This window comes from Lissotriton vulgaris, chromosome 5, assembly GCF_964263255.1.
Source record: "Lissotriton vulgaris chromosome 5, aLisVul1.2, whole genome shotgun sequence".
NCBI classification, from domain to species: domain Eukaryota; kingdom Metazoa; phylum Chordata; class Amphibia; order Caudata; family Salamandridae; genus Lissotriton; species Lissotriton vulgaris.
Genome location: NC_141693.1, coordinates 108,243,937 through 108,263,215, shown reverse-complemented (window position 1 = coordinate 108,263,215; position 19,279 = coordinate 108,243,937). Strand labels below are relative to the sequence as shown.

The following is a 19,279-nucleotide window of genomic DNA, read 5'->3' as shown; positions in this document are numbered from 1 at the left end:
ATAATCCCACAGGCTTCACCTGTAGGTTAAAACATGAAGACATTTCCTCCTATAAACATCTAGGAAGAGAACGATTGGCATCTAGCTGAGCATTGAAATCACCCTCAAGTTCCACAATAAGCCCGGTATCCTAGTGGCATGTCTTTTGACAAGCTGACCTATACGGTAAAAAATCTGTTTGTGTTAAGACCTTAATTCATTTTTACAATGATAAATTTGTGTCTAACCATCCTAAATTTGTCTTTCCATATCAAAGAGGAGGCCTGTGATAGATCGGATTTGTATGAATTGGAACAACGAAGCAGGCCAGAGTTGTCTTAAACCAATCAGGTAACCCTGTTCATGCTTGCCCTGCTGGTGAAGGGATCACTGAGGGTGTAAGGCAGATATAACAGCCACCAAAAACCTCTTGTAGAGCACGTTTCCTTGAATAAGACAACATCACATGTCACATATTCAATCCAGCTATCAATACTCAGTTTGCTGGAGAGCTCTGTAATGATCCAGTTCAAAATGTCAATTGTACTTGACCCCCCACCCCCCATTTAAAATTAAAGCCCCATCCAGGCTCAAATGCTGCACCTGGGGCAAATTCAAATGTGTTGAATACTGGTTACAAGTTGGTATTGGGACGACCATGGGCAGTGTGCTGACAGGCTTGCTTTGCATGTCATAGGCACCGTGCTCAGGATTGTGTCCATCAGGTCTCTGTTGAAGATACCAAGGGGGTAGGACTTTAATGCTCCCTAGGCGGCCTAGACCAGAGTGGAGCATATGAAGCAGTTAACCAACGAGGTGCTGCTTCCTGAAATGGACAGTAATACAGTCACCCTTACATTTCTTAGCCATATGTCCCACCCTGGGCCAGCCCACCCGACCCTAAGTGCAAATAAATTGACAATGGTTACTTTATTGATAAGCTTCATAGTTTCCAGTGTGTTTTCAGCCAGTGTAGGCACATTTGCTAGGAGATATGGGCAGGCGGCTGGTGGAAAATTACAAACGGAGGCTATTTTGACCCTACTCTGTAGCAGCAAGAAAATTCAAGAAGAAGGGGGTGTCCTGCACAATCAATGGTGGTTGGGCTGTCTCCCTCGACTGCCGTTTGTGCTGAATCAATCACACGCACCTCACTCTGTGGCATTTGGCGGGGATCAGACCCCATAGCATTCTCTCGTCCGTCGCCTGCGGCCTGAACTCTGCTGGATGTGTCAGTTTTGACGTAGAGATACTATCTTGATATGTAATTAGCGGCTCGGTTGTTTCTCCACTCAATCCAATGCGATGCAATTTCTATTCTGTTGACTCTAGACAGGCAAATAAGGGGGAAGATGGGGCGAGACACATTCCCAAAGTAAGTTTAATCTTGTCATTAATCTGTGTGATCATATCATTCTTAAAATCTTGGGCTAGGTGAGCACTGGGTAGATTGCCAAGTAGATCACGGCTCCATAGACTAGTACCCCTTTTTTCCTTTTAGCTACTGTGGCCTACCTAGCCCGTCGAGGGTGAACAGTTGGAAAACCTGGAAAGGGCAGAAATCGAGAGCATGGAGTAATGGGCAATGTAGTCTGAGTTCTGAAGCCCCTAGCAGCAGAAGTTTAATTCCATGCCCTGGGAGTTGACTCCCCGCGGTGCAGGGACATTTTTTTTTTTTAAGTAACCTCTTTTTTTTTTGCTCACCATACCATTCCAGTTTGGACCCAGCCATATGCAAATAAGTTTTGATCCTGCGCCCAAAGGGAACAGTCCAGCCTGAACTGCCAGGCCAGGTCCTCCCTGGACTGGAAACATGCATCCTAGGACCGGTTTCTGGGTTTCATCCCATATTATCCAGGATAGCTTGACTCCAGTGGCATGGAGAGCACGGGACCCACGTCTGGGTATGCCCGTCCCACTCGTGGTAACAAATACAAAAAGAACAATTGATGGACAGAATGCAGAACAATGTCATAGATTCACCCTAGTACAGAGATCTGGGCCATAATCCATCCTTTTTTTGCTCACCATGCCATTCTAGTTTGGACCCAGATCTGTCACTGCGGTGAGTGTATGAAAAGTTTCAGCGCTCCGTCCATCATCTCCATGTGTTTGCCTTGTTCGCCCTAAGTTGGCAGGGTACGCCCAGACATAGGTCCCTTGCTTACTTTGCCACTGGATTCAAGCTTGCCAGGCTGATGAGGGCTGTTAGCCCGAAACCGGTCCCAGGATGCTTGTTTCCAGTCCAGGGAAGACCTGGCTTGGCAGTTCAACTGGACTGTTCCCATGAGGCACAGTGTCAAGACTGATTTGCATATAGCTGTGTCTGAACTGGGGTGACGAAGTGAGCTAAAGGCCGATGATGGATTCAACCCAGATCTGTGACTGGGGGTGAGTGTCTGAAACGTTTCAGCTCTCCGTCCATCTTTTCCTTGTGTAAACTTAGTGTCGCCATGATGCAGACTAGTGAAACACTTAGTCTCCACCTGCCTGGCAGAGATCTTGATGTATGGATGTATGTCTTCCACCAGGCCAGACTAGCCACAACACTTAAAATCAGTTCATTAGTGAGCCCTGTTGGGGTCTGGACTCGCGACCTAAACAGCAAATGATTATTTCACTGAGCTATTTTGCTGAACTAATGAAACTGCTCACTAGAAATTAAATATGAAGCTTCAGACACTTTTTCAGCAGCTTACATTTGATAATCACTGTAATACACTGCCTATAAATGCGGACTTTTAACAATGGTAGTCATATCTATCAGTTGGGGGTAGCCCAATGTAGCAGCTGCTGTCCTTTAGTACCTCTGACACTGTCATTACTACCCTCAGTTTGAGCGGTTGAGGGCAGTATCCAGCTCCGGAACCATGTTTAACTTTTACTTCTCCCACTGGCATGTCAATAGAAAATAGGAGACTGTGGAGGCATTATTGGGAGAATCAGCATTCAAAGCTGAGAAGTCATCCGGGATCAGAGGGTTGTGATAGTCATCAACCCTTTCTGCTTTGGTGAATCAGACTTGTGTACCTTTGTCATTGGCCTAACTCTGTTCATGCTGTTCATCGTCCATATCAGGGGAAGGGACTTTACTCTAAACCTGTATTGTCTCTTGACAATGGGTTAGCCTTGCACCATGAAGAATTTGCCCATTGCATTTAAACTGTTCTAAAACTGCTGGGATTCTACCCATGTCTTCCGCTGTTTTCAGACACCATGGTAAGCAAACATACTGTCTCAACTGCTTGCCAGGGCCTTGGTAGAAGTGGCTAAGAAAAACTGATCATCTGAAGCGTTAATGCTGCTCACTGCTGCGTTCATTAACTAAACTCTCCTTTTGTCATTGGCATTTTTTATGGAAGCCATGCTGGATGAGGATGAGGAAGATCGGGTTGATGAGACTGCATTGAGACAGCTGACAGAAATGGGGTTTCCAGAAAGCAGAGCCATGAAAGCGCTTCGGATAAATCAGTGGGTACCTACTATAAAGATGAAATGTTAATTATATGTTATAAGCCACCTTTGTTTTCTTTGTTGCTAGATTTTACTTACATTAATATGTAACCTTGTTTTACTATTAATTATGTGGTTGCCATATCTTTAGAGTATTAAAATCTGCACTGGGGGATTCTGCGGCTAAATGGATTAAAACATATTGTGTATATCACATGTACTGTCAAAAATTAGGACAGTGTTTTGCTCTTTAGTCCTTTTTCAGGTCTCGCCTACGCAGTGCACATGCACTGCATAGGAGACCTTTAGTCGTTGTGCAGCTCTTTCTCAAAGCACATACTCGTGCTTGTGGCGGCATATACCTTGCGGGAGTGCACAGCGGCATGCCACAAGCATGAGTATGTGCTTTGAAAAAGAGAAGACTGTGCTCTCACACAGGCACGCACCACTCCCGGGCTTGTTTCCATAAGTCTCTTGTCGTCCAACAGTGTTTATTTACATTCAAGTATACAGTTATTGGTTTACAAATGTTCCAGTAGGTTGCCGTGTGTACTAATATTTGGTAATTTCTTTCATTGTACCACAATCTTCACTGCGCAGCACAAGACGACCTGCTCGCTCTGCTCTTCTCCTGCTCTTCATTCAGCCCTGGGGCGAAAATAATATTTGCCCCACATTTTCATAACAGGTGTTACACCTGCTGCTCGTTCCTCACCATTGAAATGAATCCGATCTCTCTAGTTCCTCAGTCCTTTCTGTTTTGTGCAGTTTTATACAGCGCATACTCGGCCCGTGGGCAACAGAACTGTTTACACGAGCAGATTCATTTTACTAACACACAGAAGATTGTTATTTGCCTATAATCACAAGCCCTCGCCGGTAATCGAACCAGGCGCTAGCTCCGCATTATAGAAACAGAACTTTCTCCTGCTCGTAAATCCCCTCTCCTTTTCTTTCTTCCACCTCATTCGGGAAATACTCCTGGCTTCTCCTGCACGTCAGTCCTCGCCCTAGAAAGACATCTGCTCCTCTTGCCCCCTCGTTTACTGCTTTAGATGAATCTGTGTACCATGCCTCCTGGTCCTTGCTAAGACAAGCCTCTCTCCTGGGCCGTCGTTTCTCCTTACAGTAAAATCCATCATCTCTCCGGATCCTCACGTTCTCCAGCAGAACCTTTTGTTCGATGGCGGCTACTCTGGGAATCCTTTCATTGCACCGAGTTCCCCCTTTGATTTAGTGCGGATGATGAAGAGGATGTGGCCATATGGCCAGAGCTGCCGACTTTGGAGCTGTGGAAGGAGGTTCGAGTCTCAGCGTCTGCTCAGCATCCTGTGATTCTGGGTAAAGCACTTAATCTTCCTGTGCCTAACAAAAAAAAACAAGCATTAGCATATCCAATAGGTCTCGCTTTTTGGACCTTATAAGTATTTAGTTATGCAGCACAATATCCTTGGTGCAACATCAACTATTGCATGGCTAAAAACTTGTAAGGTTCCAAAGGCGAGACCTATTGGCTATGCCAATGCTTGTCTCATTTAGATTTGACACTGTTTGCCTTTCTCTTGAGTCCCAAATAGATAGATTCAAAGTGTGTGTGTATACGTGTATGCATGTACGTGTACACACACTCTGATGGCTGATCGCGCCTAAGTTAAGCCCGTCTGCGCCCGTCCGCGGCCGACCGGGCCCCGGGGCCAGTTATAATGCCCAAACCATTACCTACTCTTCTGCTGACCTTTTAATGCTCCGCCGCACGGTGCCCCTACAGGCCCGTGCTGCAAGGGCTGCCCACGATTGTGGTATCTTTGTTTCCCTGGATACTCCTGTCTCAGAGGCTTCCTCCCTATGCTCTGAGCCGATACCATCTCGCCGCTCTACGTTAACACTAGGTGCCACTCCATTGACCGTGATATATCTCAATACTCTGTCAATGGTGAAACACCAGCTCAAAATTTTTCAGCTACTAGACGATAGAGCTGTGGATATCCTCCTCTTATCAGAAACCTGGCTGACTGAGGACTCAGTCCCTGACATTCTTGCTGCTATCCCCGCCGGCTATTACATCCTGCAATCCAATCGTCCAGCTGGGCAGGCCGGGGGCGGGGTGGTAGCTATCATTCGCTCCCAGTACATTTTTACAACCTTAGCTTGTGCTGCGATCCCCAAAACGGAAAGTCTCATTATCAAATTACTTCTCCCAGGTCCTCTTTTATCTGTGTCCTTGTGTATAGACCCCCTAATCATATGCCCTCCTTTCCTCAACAGTTTGGCGACCTCATCTATCAACTTATCATTAATCATGCTAAGGTTATCATTATTGGAGACTTTAACTACTGGCCCTCTGACCCCCGGGAGAGCCGCCTCTCGGAGGAATTCTCTGATCTCTTGTCAGGTCTGAATTGCCGTCAATATGTCAAAAAACCCACTCACTGCAAAGGCCACATTTTAGATCAAGTGTGGACGGCCAATCTTGAAATTTCGCCCCCTATAGTGACCCCTTGTTCCTGGTCAGATCATTGTTTTATTTCCTTCTCCTTTAATCTGACCACTCCCAGTCGCCCCATCCCCACGACCAATTTCACTGCCCGGAACTGGAAGAGAGCCAATCTGACGGAACTTCATTCTATATTAGCCTCCACAGTCCCTTCGACCTCCGCTTCGGTGACTCACCAGGCTTCCCTCCTTGAACAGTGGCTGTTGTCCGCCTGTAATATTGTTGCCCCGCTGAAAACTATAAAAACTATGCGCCCCCCTTGACGCCCAGCGGTGGTTTACAGATCAACTAAAACTGGACAAATTAGCTCTTCGCCAGGCTGAGCGCCCCTGGCGGCGTATCTATGATCAACAACTCAAAATTGAGTTTGTGGACTGCCTGAAAGCCTATAAAAAATCCATCCTACTGGCTAAGACAACCTATTTTTCCCAAAAAATTATGGAGTCTGCCTCTAAGGCAAAGGACATCTTCTCCATAGTGAATGAGCTCTCTCTTCCAGACCGTGTTACTCCTCAACCCCATCCTACACAGGCTTTGTGCGATTCACTCAATGCCTATTTCATTGATAAAATCATCACTATCAAGAACAATATCCCCTTGCCTTCATCTCCTTCTCCTCTTCCTTCACCCCCCAGTAATCCTCACCACCTGGATGTTTTTCCCCCGATTTCCCTGACAGAGTTTTATTCATTACTGCACAGTTAGCTCCGGCTCTCCCAATGATTGCTGCCCTCCCCAAATCCTTAAGGAGATCTTTCTGGCCTGCCCTGACCCTCCACTGGCACTACTTAACAACTCGCTGGCTACGGGAGTGGTCCCGGACTCCTTTAAACAGGCAGTTGTGAGACCGATACTGAAAAAGACCAATGCCGACCCTACGGTCTTGAGCAATTATAGGCCCAGCTCCCGCCTCCCTTATCTGGGAAAAATTTTGGAGACATATGTCACTCACTGCCTGAGTGCTTTCATTGAGAGCTCGTCTTTCCTGGATGCCCAGCAATCCGGTTTCCGCCCATTCCATTCTACTGAGGCGGTCATTGTGGCTGTGATGGATACCCTGAGAAAGGGCGCCAACAATAACATCTCCCAAGCACTTGTCCTACTGGACTTGTCAGCGGCCTTTGACACGGTCGATCATGCAATACTGATCGACCGTGTCAATGCCGGCATCCAGGGCGTAGCTCTCGATTGGGTTAGATCTTTTCTCGATAAGCGATCCCAAGCAGTACACCTGTCTACCTTTCCTGCTTCTTACTCCCCCCTATCCTGCGGAGTCCCACAGGGCTCCGCTCTATCCCCTTTGTTATTTAATTTGTACATGCAGCCCCTAATAGCTTCCCTCCGCAAATCCACGGCTACAATTTTTAAGTATGCGGGTGACCTGCAGTTAATTTTCCCTATTTACACTTCCCTATCATCCCGCACCAGCTTCCAAACTACCATGCTTGATATATCGGAATGGATGTATCACAGTCAGCTCAAATTAAATCCCACCAAGACTGAGCTTGTGATGGTGGGCGGGTCAGCCAACCCATGGAATGACAGCTTTTGGCCTTCGTCACTAGGGCTTCCTCCTCGCCCTGTCAACTCTGTGAAGAGCCTTGGCGTAGTCATCTCCGGTGATCTATCCATGAGGCCCCAGATTAGTGCTGTCACGTCATCCTGCTTCTTCCATCTGCGCAGGATACGTAAAATCAGTAGATTCCTCACCAGAGACTCACTTATCCTTGAAATCATGGCCCTTGTTATGTCCAGAATTGACTATGCCAACACTCTGTACGTAGGAATTCCTGCATACCATCTCCAAAGGCTGCAGCTGCTGCAAAATCAGGCAGCACGCTTAGTCTACCACCAGCCTATGCACCAGCACGTTTCGCCGTTGGTGCGGAGCCTGCACTGGCTCCCGGTGGCTAAACATTGCACCTTCAAACTTGATTGTACGATATTCAAAGCTCTGTCTGATCAAGCTCCTGTCTTTATCTCTTCTAGTTTGAAGCAATATGTGCCCTCAAGAGATCTCCGCTCCACTTCACACAACATTTTAATCACTCCTAAAATCAAACGTAAAAAAACCCGGCGGTCTCTGTTTCTCTTTTTTGGCCCCCAAAATCTGGAATTCCCTTCCGTCTTCTTTCCGACACTGCCCTACCTATGACTGCTTCCGTAGGTCACTGAAAACGTTCCTCTTTAAGTCAGCATTCGAGTAACCCCCTGTTCCTGCTCTCCGCATTTGTTATGAGCGACATGAAACCGTCTGGTGACCGAGCGCGGTACAAACTTTTTTAACATACCATTTAAAGCATTCAAAGTGCTATCAATAGGATAGCAAACTGCAGCCCATGTTGGTTCATTTCCCTTCTGCATCATAGGATCTTTGCTGATGGTCATTCTTGGATTTAGAATAGCAAAGTTATTCCTCATCAAAGGCAACAGAGTATAAAAACAACTGGTAGATTCAACACAGCATTAACCAAAGGGTCAAAATAACATGAGCAAAAAGACCACCTAGCCTACCGCTGCATCTACTCTAGAAACTGAATCCTAACAATAGTACTTGTTAAAAGTTTGCACAGATTGCTAAATTGCATCTTTAGAAATCTCTCAAGCAAGCTGATGTTGCCACTTTTCCCATTGTCGAATGGGCCTTGGGTTAAGTCTGGATAAACTGATCGTAATCAACTATAGTTAGTAAACACTTTCCTTAACACTTTTACAGATACTCAGTATACAAAGAGACCTTAGCAGTAGTGTACCAGGGTTCTTGAAAGATACTGGCAAAGAGAAATACTGGTTTACATCAAAATCATATACCACCTTGGGAAGAAAATTTGGATTAGTCCTTAAACATATTCATAAGACCATGTAAAGTGCGTTCAATTGACAGTGCTTTGCTTTCACTCGCCCCAGAGAACTTTTGGAATAGGAGTCAGAAAACCAACTTAACACAAAAGATAATACAAATAGGCATATTGTCAGCCTAAGTGAATGAGCCAGTAAGCTTGAAAAGAGGACTTTAAGAAAATCTTTAATAACTTGAATGGTAAAATAAATCTCTTGAGATGGCTACTAAATGCACTCCGATTCATGAATGCTGCAGGCCTGTTTCAGCTAGATGTAGGAGTTATGGAAGAATTAAATCTTCCTGGCAGAAGGTAGGATACACATTCTTCTTTTGGCTCCATAACAAGAGTCTATTCCATTTGATTCTTTAAAAATGTCCCTGCAGTCTTTTGACAAGTTCTCCTGTGCTAGACAACTTTGAGAGCAATGCAGCCAAGTTCAGAGATGTTAGACTTTGAACCCTCATTCCTGGAATTTTGTAAGGAAATTTAGCTTATGAGATGCCTCGGAAAGGTGAAGTAGCACCATTGTCGTGGCAATGAGCCTCGTCCTATGCCTTGATTGCTTGAATTTCAGAATCCGTGACTTGGAGGTGCGGAAAACGCATATAGAAAACATCTGAAAGAAACACGTTAGTTAGATTCCTTACCTTAGAATATCCACAGGCGTCAGACTGGATCCGGAAACATTTTGTCAGCAGTACCCCTGTGCGTCGGTAGGTGTCGTCTGCGGCTCCGCGTCCGTCGTCGTGATCGCCGGGATGACCACATCGGAGTACTAGAAGCCGCCCTCGCACGCTGACGTCAGTTCTTTTTTTTCGTGCCAGCAAGCGCAGATCCGGGAAGAGCTAGTACCCTAGCCACTTTTTGACAAACTTCTTGGTCTATTTTGGACTATCTTTTCGAGTCAACTTCGACTCTTGGTGCCGGTAGGGATACCTGTATTCAAACCGTGCAACGGTGACCAGTCCCCACGGCCTGTATCTCTGTCTAGGGGCCCACCACGACGACAAGTCGTGCCCCGACTTGACCTCGAAAGCGGTCCCGTAAGCTTCTCGAGCTCCGGCAGTCGGTGCCGCACCGCTCGAGGCCCCAGTCAAGGAGGAAGTCAAGGGACCGGTTGCGGAGCCGCAGTCATCGCCGCTCATCGAGCCATCACCACTCGTCGGCTTCAAGTCCTCCGGTAAGTCGAGGCACTCGAAGACTAAGTCGAAGAAGCGACATCGCTCTTCTGACTCCCCTCGCCGGTCGCACTAGGCTGAGGGTTCAGGTGGCACCACCCGCGCAGCTCCGCCTGAGCCGCGTCCGGCCCACACCCTCCGGCCCCCGGGCGTAATGCAACTCCAGGCGAGATTCTAAATTTCTTTGTGGCAATGAGGTCTCTCTTCCCGCTGTCGAGGCCTGCCGGTGCGCCTTCGAGCCCCGCGGGTCCGACTGGGGGTCCTAGCACGTCTGCGGCTTCAGCCCGAGCGTTGTCGGCGACTTCGGTCCCGGCACCGCACTCACGAGTCCCTTGCTCACTTTGCCACTGGATTCAAGCAAACAAAACAGGTGATGGACCGAATGTGGATCAATGTCACACATTCACCCCAGTCCAAAGATCTGGGCCCAAATCCATCGTTTTTTTGCACTCCACACCACCCTGGGTTAGACAATGGCGATATGCAAATCCGCTCTGACCCTGTGCCCCATGGGAACAGTCCAGTCCGAACTACAAAAGCCATGTCCTTCCCAGAACGGAATCAAGCATCCGAGGACCGGACCGGTTTCGAGGGTAACACCTCTCATCAGCCCGGCTAGCTTGACTCCAGTGGTGTGGAGTGCCTCGAAACTGGTCCGGTCCTCGGATGCTTGTTCCCGGTCCAGGGAAGACATGGCTTGGCAGTTCGGGCTGGACTGTTCCCATGAGGCACAGGGTCAGACTGATTTGCATAATGCCATGTCTGAACTTGGGTGGCAGAGTGGGCTAAATAACGGTGATGGATTAAACCCAGATCTTTTGACTGGGTGTGAGTGTTTGATTGATTCAGATGCTCCGTCCATCACCACCCCCTTTTGTACCGCTTTTGGCTGCCATAAGTGTGGCAGGGTATACTCAGACGTGAGTCCCTTGCTCACTTTGGCACTGGATTCAAGCAAGCCGGGCTGAAGACGGCTGGAATGCCAGAAACCGGTCCTTGGAAGCTTGTTTCCGGTCCGGGGAAGACATGGCTTGGCAGTTCGGGCTGGACTGTTCCCATGAGGCACAGAGTCAGACTTATTTTCATAATGCCATGTCTGAACTGGGGTGGCAGAGTGGGCTAAAGAAAGGTGATGGATTAAACCCAGATCTTTTGACTGGGTGTGAGTGTTTGATTGATTCAGATGCTCCGTCCATCACCACCCCCTTTTGTACCGCTTTTGGCCGCCATAAGTGTGGCAGGGTATACTCGGACGTGAGTCCCTTGCTCACTTTGCCACTGGATTCAAGCAAGCCGGGCTGAAGACGGCTGGAATGCCAGAAACCGCTCCTCGGAAGCTCGTTTCCGGTCCAGGGAAGACATGGCTTGGCAGTTCGGGCTGGACTGTTCCCATGAGGCACAGGGTCAGACTGATTTGCATAATGCCATGTCTGAACTGGGGTGGCAGAGTGGGCTAAAGAATGGTGATGGATTAAACCCAGATCTTTTGACTGGGTGTGAGTGTTTGATTGATTCAGATGCTCCGTCCATCACCACCCCCTTTTGTACCGCATTTTGGGATATTCTAAGGTAAGGAATCTAACTAATGTTTCGTACAGATATACCGTTACCCGAAGGTAAGTAACTTGTGCTTTTCGACCATTTCATCAAAAGGGCATTCCTTAAAGTCTGCCTCTGGATATCTATAGTCACAGTTTTGCCATTTTTCTTTTTCTACTGTGTCAAAAGATCTATTCAAAGAACTGCCCACACCCATTCTTCAGATATATTTTCCAACACCAAATTGTCCAGGACTCATGATTTTTACTGCAGATTCCAATCAGCGCATAAATCTTGACTGTTTTGGATGCCTGGGAGAATTATCACCGTTTCTGACAAAACCCTGGTATTTAGTGACCTTCCGATTTGAGCTTCACCTTCAAGAACGTGCAATAAGCTTCCCCTTTGTTTGTTGCGATAGTACATAGTTATAGTAGTGTCTGTCTTGATCAGAATCCTATTGGTTGTCAGCATTGGAAGGAAGGATTTGAGGCTTTGTGGACAGCCCTGAGTTCCAGCATATTGAAATGGTATGTTTTTTCCTTTTCTGACCAAGCCCTTGAATACTTAAAGTCCTGTGTAGGGCTTCTTGCCCAAGTAGAGATGCAATCTGTCCAAGTCACTTGAGTACACCTCTTCTGCATGAATGCAACTTCTTTCAAAATATTGTCCTCATCTTGCCACCAAGAAAGAGACGTAAAGTGTCTGATGACAAGCGGATATTATACTCTGATTTCCCCTGTGTTTTATCACATTGATCCTCAAAACACTGTTGGAGGAGTCCCACATATAACTTACCATTTGGAGTACGAAGATTGGTAATTCTATGGTACCCAGAAATGTCGAAATCTGCTTCACTGTAGAATTGCTACTCTTCTGCAGGCGAAATCATTTCTGCATCAAGAATAACATCCACTTTTCCTGGTTTTGTGTTTGTTGGCTCCCATGTTATCCCGAACCTGAACTGTTTTGGAAGCTAATTTCTGGAAGTTCACTTGAAGAGAGAGCCTGCCCAACAGTGATATTATAATTTGAAAGTCTTTCAGTGTAAACTGTGGGCTGTTGACTTTGATCAGCCAACCAGCCAGATATGGATGTATGAAAAGCTTTTATTTCCATAGAAAAGCAATAGGAAAATATTCGGGAACAGGTTTTAGGGCCAAAAGGATGAACTGTGTATTGCTAATGAGAATACCATACCAGCATCTTCCGAGGTTTCATGTATTTTGCACCACAGTAATGTGAAAGTGGGTATCCTGAAAGTAGACTAAACGCATCTATTCTCCTACTTTTAGTTTGCAGATGATTTGACGGAAAACAAGCATACATATTTTCGCTTTTCTCATCCAGTTTTTTTCCAAGATTAAAATAATTTCTAAACGTCTTTGGGACCTTTCTTCAAGCAAATACCTTGAGTGGATGTCTGGACTGGTTCTGGGGCCTTCTTTTGTAGTGAAATCTGTGATTCAGTAGATATAGTTGAAAAGTTGTTGATTTGTTTGGTGGCACGTAGGGAGGGGGTGCCTTGAAAGAAAGAGCATAACAATGTTGCACTGTAATTAGCACCCACCTATCTCATGAAATGTAGTACTTCACACTCCTCGTAATGACACGCAGTGGAAGCGAAGACTCCAACTAAATGCCTGTTGTTCTGGTATTTTCTACCAGAACCCAGCTGATCTTGTCAAACGCTACCCATTACTGGCTTTATTTGGTGGTACTGCTGCCTCTTCTGGGGCTGTTAATGTTGTTGTTGAAAGGGGGTTTGAACTCTCGAAGACTGGTGTGGAGGGTACCTCCAATGTCTCTACTGATATGTTAAATTTCTTCCTATAAGGTCTAGCTCTCTGCCTTCATTCTCTTCTTCTCTTCATCCATGTGTGGTCTGAAAGGAACAGCTTCAAAAAATATTTTTGTGCATTGTTCTTCAATGGGGTTGAGAGGATCTAACACTGTAACCCTATTCTCTAGAAGCAATATCCGACGAGTCCCAATAAGCACACATTACCCACTTAGATACCAGAAGACTCACACAAGATTTCCATAAATTGTTTCCTCATGGCTTTTGGAAGGTCATCCGTATACCTTTTCATGGAGTCCTATTAGGCTATAACATAGCCTAGTAAGCAGCAGCACTATTCGAGTTTAAGCCCCTCTCATGCTTATTGTACATTGTGTGCAAACAGCATCGTGCCTTTTGCTCTTCCTATCTGGATAATTGTTTTTAGGATGGATATGTGACGCTTCCTCATAACTGAGACTATAAAAGAGTCCGGTTGGCTTGGGATCTTAAAAACACCAGATCTTGTTCAGCTGGCTTGCACATTTTCGAATTGGCTTTAGAGCTACTTCAGATGTTGCTTGGAGACAAGAGCTTTTCGTTTTCAATCTCTGCAAACTCAGGAACCAGAGGAAATAATGGTCTTGATTGACCCTTGTTTTGCTGCATCTAGACAATCACCAAAGACCTATTTCTCAGGGGTCTCCGTGAGTATATTGAATTTAGCAGTCGTTTTCAAAACCTCATAAAAGGTGTAAATATCTGATATCATCTACCCTACATGGGGAGGCAGGTGGCAACATTTTGAGTATAAGATATTGAGTCTGTGTCCGAAAAAATAGTGTGACTTTGTAGAAGGTGTAAATGTGAATATACTATAGTTCTTTGTTTTATGAGATTACATCGGTGAGGAGGCAGAACTAGCAGAGTGCCTCAGCTGGAGCTACTAGCCCACCAGGTACCTCCAGGGAGCTGCGTTGCAGAGAGGGGTTTAGAGGCCACTCCCCTTTTTACACCTCTCTGCAACGCAGCTCTGTGGCGCTTACTGGAGGTACCTAGTGGGCTAGTTTGACCCTAGGGACCCTCCGGATTCAACAGGACTTAATCTCCCAAATTAAAACTGCCACAGACCGTGTTTACACAGTGGTGAAGGGAAGGGACGGGCCTGAGGTGACCTGTGTAAACACGCCCTGTGGCACATTTTAAGTTGGGGAATTAAGTCCTGTTTAATCCTGAGAGTCCCTGGGTCCAACTAGTCCACCATGTACCTCCAGAAAGCACCACAGAGCTGCGTTACAGAGAGGTGGTCCGAGGCCATGCTCGATTTTACACCTCTCTGCAAAGTAAGTCTGTGGCACTTACTGGACATAGCTGGTGGGTTAGTTGGCCCCCAGGGAGCCTCAGGATTCAAGGGGACGTTATCCCCCAGCTTAAAACGCCCACAGGTCGTGTTTGCACACATGTCATCTCAGGCCCCCCCTCCCTTCACCAGTGTGCAAACGCAACCCGTGGCGCGTTTTAAGAGGTAGTTTTAATCCCCCTGCCCTATTATATACTAGGGGCTTACAGAGGTCACGCTAATCACAGGGGGACCCCACGCATAGTGTTCCCTAGTGTATGTAGGTAATTTAACTGTATTCTAAGTGTCTTTTAACATAGCACTGGCTCTAGGACTGGTTAGTCAGACTCCGTTACCACCAGTACCCGTCTGAAAAAGTTGAGGGTACAGGATGATTTTGCAACAAGGCTTCTTTCTGCTCCTCTGTTCTTTCTGCACGTCTTGCTTCTTCCTGCACTTTTCTTCGACTTTGAGTACTTCTGTTGCTTCTTTCTGCATTTCTTTTGCTTCTGTCTCTGCGTGTTTTCTTCTTTCTTCACGTCCTACCTCTGTAGGCATAGTTAGAAACTAGCATTTAAAAAACCTTTGAAATTCACGGAAAAAAACATAGGTTTCAGGGGCGTTATAGTTAGCTGGGCATTTTACTCGTACAAAACCATTGAAATTCCCCCGTTCTAGTTAGTTCAGCTAACTACAACTTGCGCGCCCGCAATGCACTGCTGATGACGTCACATATTACAACACTCATGGCATGGTCAGTGACATCACTCATGACATCTCAAATGACATCACTGATGACATCATCCTTGTGATAGTGGCAGACCTCCTCTCACCCTAATATAACCTTTGATACACACATTCAAAAATAGAAACCACAATTTAAAAAAAAAAATGGACACACCAATAGCAGTTACAACCTATTCCGTAATTCCAAGATCTACATACTCATTCATCAACAGTCCTATATAGTCACTCATACATGTACTCACTCATCATATGTACGTATACACCTATACATCCTGTTAAACACTGCCACTCATTCATAGTTACGCACACACATATTGACTCATGCTAATAAAGAATCAAACATCCATTTACTTGCATATACAGTTATACACACACCACCACACTTACTTCTATAGAAAGTTACACATATTTACTCTCTTAAGCAATCACTTAAACACATATTAATTTATACAGGCACTCTTCCAATCTCTCTCTCACATATACTCAATTATATACCGCTCGAGGCTAGAAAATCGTGAGGAACTCTCCTGCTCGCCGCTGGTTTGAATCCCGGATAACGCTGACTTGGGGCTTCTTTCCTAACACTGCGGGACTGCGAGGACCAGGTTGCCCAGCGCCACTGACACCGGCCGCACCTGGGTCCTCTTCCCGCCCCGCCCTCCAGAACTACAAAGCGCCTTGCGGCCCCCACTTCGTAGGCGCCGCTCGAGGCTAGAGAATCGTGAGGAACTCTCCTGCTCGCCGCTGGTTTGAATCGGGGATAACGCTGACTTGTGGCTTCTTTCCTAACACTGCGGGACTGCGAGGACCAGGTTGCACAGCGCCACTGACACCGGCCGCACCTGGGTCCTCTTTCCGGCCCGCCCCCTCATCATTCCCTATTTAGGCCCCATAACACATGCGCACGCGAGACGAGCGTGGGCGGGCGCCGGGCGAAGCCCAGGCCAAGGGCGGGCCCGTTTAAGCCCGTTAAAGACCGAGTGAGACCGGACCGGGACCCCCCCTCTTTACTCCATTACTTCTTTGTATTTTACTTCTGCTCATATACAATATGTATGTATGTATATATTGTTATGTAATTAACTGAGTTTGATATACAACAGTTCAGATTTGTGAATTTGTGAATACATATTGTTCTAACATTATATAATGTCCACAAGAAGTAGCAGAAGTAAAATGGCTGGTGGTGGAGCACAACTGATAGGCCCTTTAGATACCTTGATCTATGGCTTCATTGGCCCTTATTATAAAGTTATTATCCTTTTAGAACGTCGAGTTTCCCAAGATTTAGCATTGGCTAAACGATCATCCTTGGGATCTCTTGCGTTAGCCAGAGCCCCAGCACAGGCTAAGGAGAAAAGCTCTACAGTTGAAGCTCGTAAACGAGGTTGATTTATCAGCGTCACAAGTCGTCTCAGATTCACAACTAAGTTTGGCACTAGAAAGGACCCCGGAATTAGTCATTATTCTTACACCAGACGACATAAGTTTGAGGCAGTTAAGGGGAAGGAGGGAGGGCGCTATACAGAAACAAAAGAAACAAACTAAACAGACAAAAGTGCCAATAGCTAAGGAGACCTGTGTGTTAACTAAAAAGCATGGGAAAGAATCTGACCATCCCCGACAGAAAGGGCATGAAAAAATACATTCAAACGTGACAAATGAGGCTTTGGACTCAAAGCGTAGAGGCCTCGGTCATTCTGGGCGGAGTATGTAATTATTGCGAAGCCAATAGCGAACTTCTAGTAAGAATTGGGGAGCTTTTCAATATTCATTTGTCTCCGATAGAGACCAGACATGCATATAGAAAAACAACTGGCCGAATTGACTACTCTCTCCAAAAACCCTCCCAACCATGGGGCACAAAAGATTGGGGGGACTAAACCGAGCAACAATAATAAATTAGTAGGCCCACTAGCTAAGAAAATATCTGCCCCAGCAATAAATGTAAATGAAGTCAAAGACCCTCATGGCCTTAGATAAGAAAACTGCAGATAAACCAACAAACCCCACTGTGCATACAATACAGGTAAACAACACACCTAAGGCTCCCACCTCACCCCCCAAAAAGGACTGGAATAAGGGAGTTAAAGAGGGTAGACTCGCTGTTAACTTGCCTCCAGACGCGAGTCCCCTTGTGGCGGTTATGACCGGGGTTCCAGAGTTGGCGGATTACTCAAATGAAACTAGCTGGTCATTAAAGAACAAAGTCCAACACTAGCTTAACTCTAATCTGCCGTTACCACCTTATTGGTCAAGTAAGATCTTAATGGTGCGTAAAGTGCCCTGGGTGGGACAAGAAAGGAAAAAAAAACAGGGTGACTGTGTTCTAATTAATTTTGAGGATCCACGCACTGTATACTATATATGCTCATGGAGAATGCAAGGTAGTAATGAAGGTATTGAAACCAAACAACTCTCCTTCTATCCCCCCTAGAAGTCGTGTCGGGTCGAGTTATGATGGGAATTGGAGCAGAGTAGGTCACCGAGATTGGAGAGGAGAATGGGGAGAGTGGGGAGGGATCCCCAGTAGAGACGGAGTATTTATGGAAGGTTGGAGAGGAATTCAGACTACCAATAGATATAGCTGTCTGGAGATGGTTGACTGATCGATTGCACCTACCGGGCTTTTCAAAGGAGACTGGGAGGGGTTTAGAAAGCCTAACAGGAGAGTTAACCAGATGGCCGACAGCCATTTAAACCCCATCCCTGACGATAGATATTCAAAGCCCAGTCCTGAGGATAGGGATGTAGATATAGTTGTCGCATCCACTACACAGTGTCTACCAGTCACAGGGACAAATAGTATGGAGACTGCAGCGATCATAAACTCTGGTGGTGGTGCAGATAGCGTGGTGGTTAAAAATAGGTCCATAAATGAGGTGGCTACAAATGGGAAAATGATGATTGAAAAACGCGGTTGAAATAAGTCAACTAAAACTGACCTTAGGATCCTTAGTTGGAATGTTGCTGGGTTGGAACTTAGACTTTCGGACCCTGGCTGGTTAAAGATATTATCTGATAAAGATATAATAATGTTCCAGGAGACATGGGCTACAGCTGACCTCCATATATAGGGTTTTTATTGTAATAGTGTAACCGCAACTAAGCCTGATTTTGGTCGGCCTGCGGGCGGGTTAATAATTGGGATCCGGATAACCACAGATGGTAGTATAAAGATAATACCAACCACAAGCCCAAATATTCAGATTATCGAATATAAAAGAAAGGTCCCATTTTATGTGATTAATTTCTATAATAATGATTTCTACTCCATCCCAAATAAAAAAAATTATAGATCTTTTTAAAATCCTATCTGATGTGATTGAGCTAGATAAAAATATGGGTAACAGGATTATCCTAGCTGGGGATTTCAATGTGAAAATTCCAAAACCTGAATTAAATAATGCAAATAATCAAACTGATCGAGCCGCACAAAGGGGCACAGAATTGGATTGCTTAATCCGTGAGCATATTCTAACTAACGTCATGGATGTAAGCCCTACCCCCACAACCAATTATGTCCCGACATTCAGAGGTAGAAATCACTCTACAACTATTGATTATATCTTCGTCACCTCAGTTAGCTGATTGCCTCACAATAGCCAGAGTCCTAGAAACTGCTTTTGGGGACCATAATGCACTAGTGGCGAATATTAGATTGGGTCCCACCCCAGTGTTTACTCGCACACTAGGAGCCAGAGATATACGCCCGCAACAAATAATTTGAGGCTGAAATGGATGGGGGTTGATAGTGGAAGCATAGTCGAGCTTGTTGAAGGATGACACCCAGCTGGCCAGGTATGTGAGGGCCCTAATTCCGAAAGGAGGAAACCCCCTTTCCTCCTGCTGTTAAGAAAGGACATTTCCACACTTAGCTAACCTCAGTCCCCTTGCCTTTCAGGAACTGCATACCTATTTTGTTTG

The 19,279-nt window shown here is 45.9% G+C and overlaps 1 protein-coding gene across 1 annotated transcript in view; it reads left to right on the top strand.

Annotated features, from left to right (window-relative positions):
- The window catches only part of UBAC1 (UBA domain containing 1), a 220,155-nt gene that overhangs the window by 141,082 nt on the left and 59,794 nt on the right, over window positions 1–19,279 (top strand). Inside the window, exon 6 of the mRNA XM_086921002.1 lies at window positions 3,342–3,450. Coding sequence (XP_086777128.1) covers window positions 3,342–3,450 — 109 coding nt within the window. The remainder of the gene's footprint in view (window positions 1–3,341; window positions 3,451–19,279) is intronic.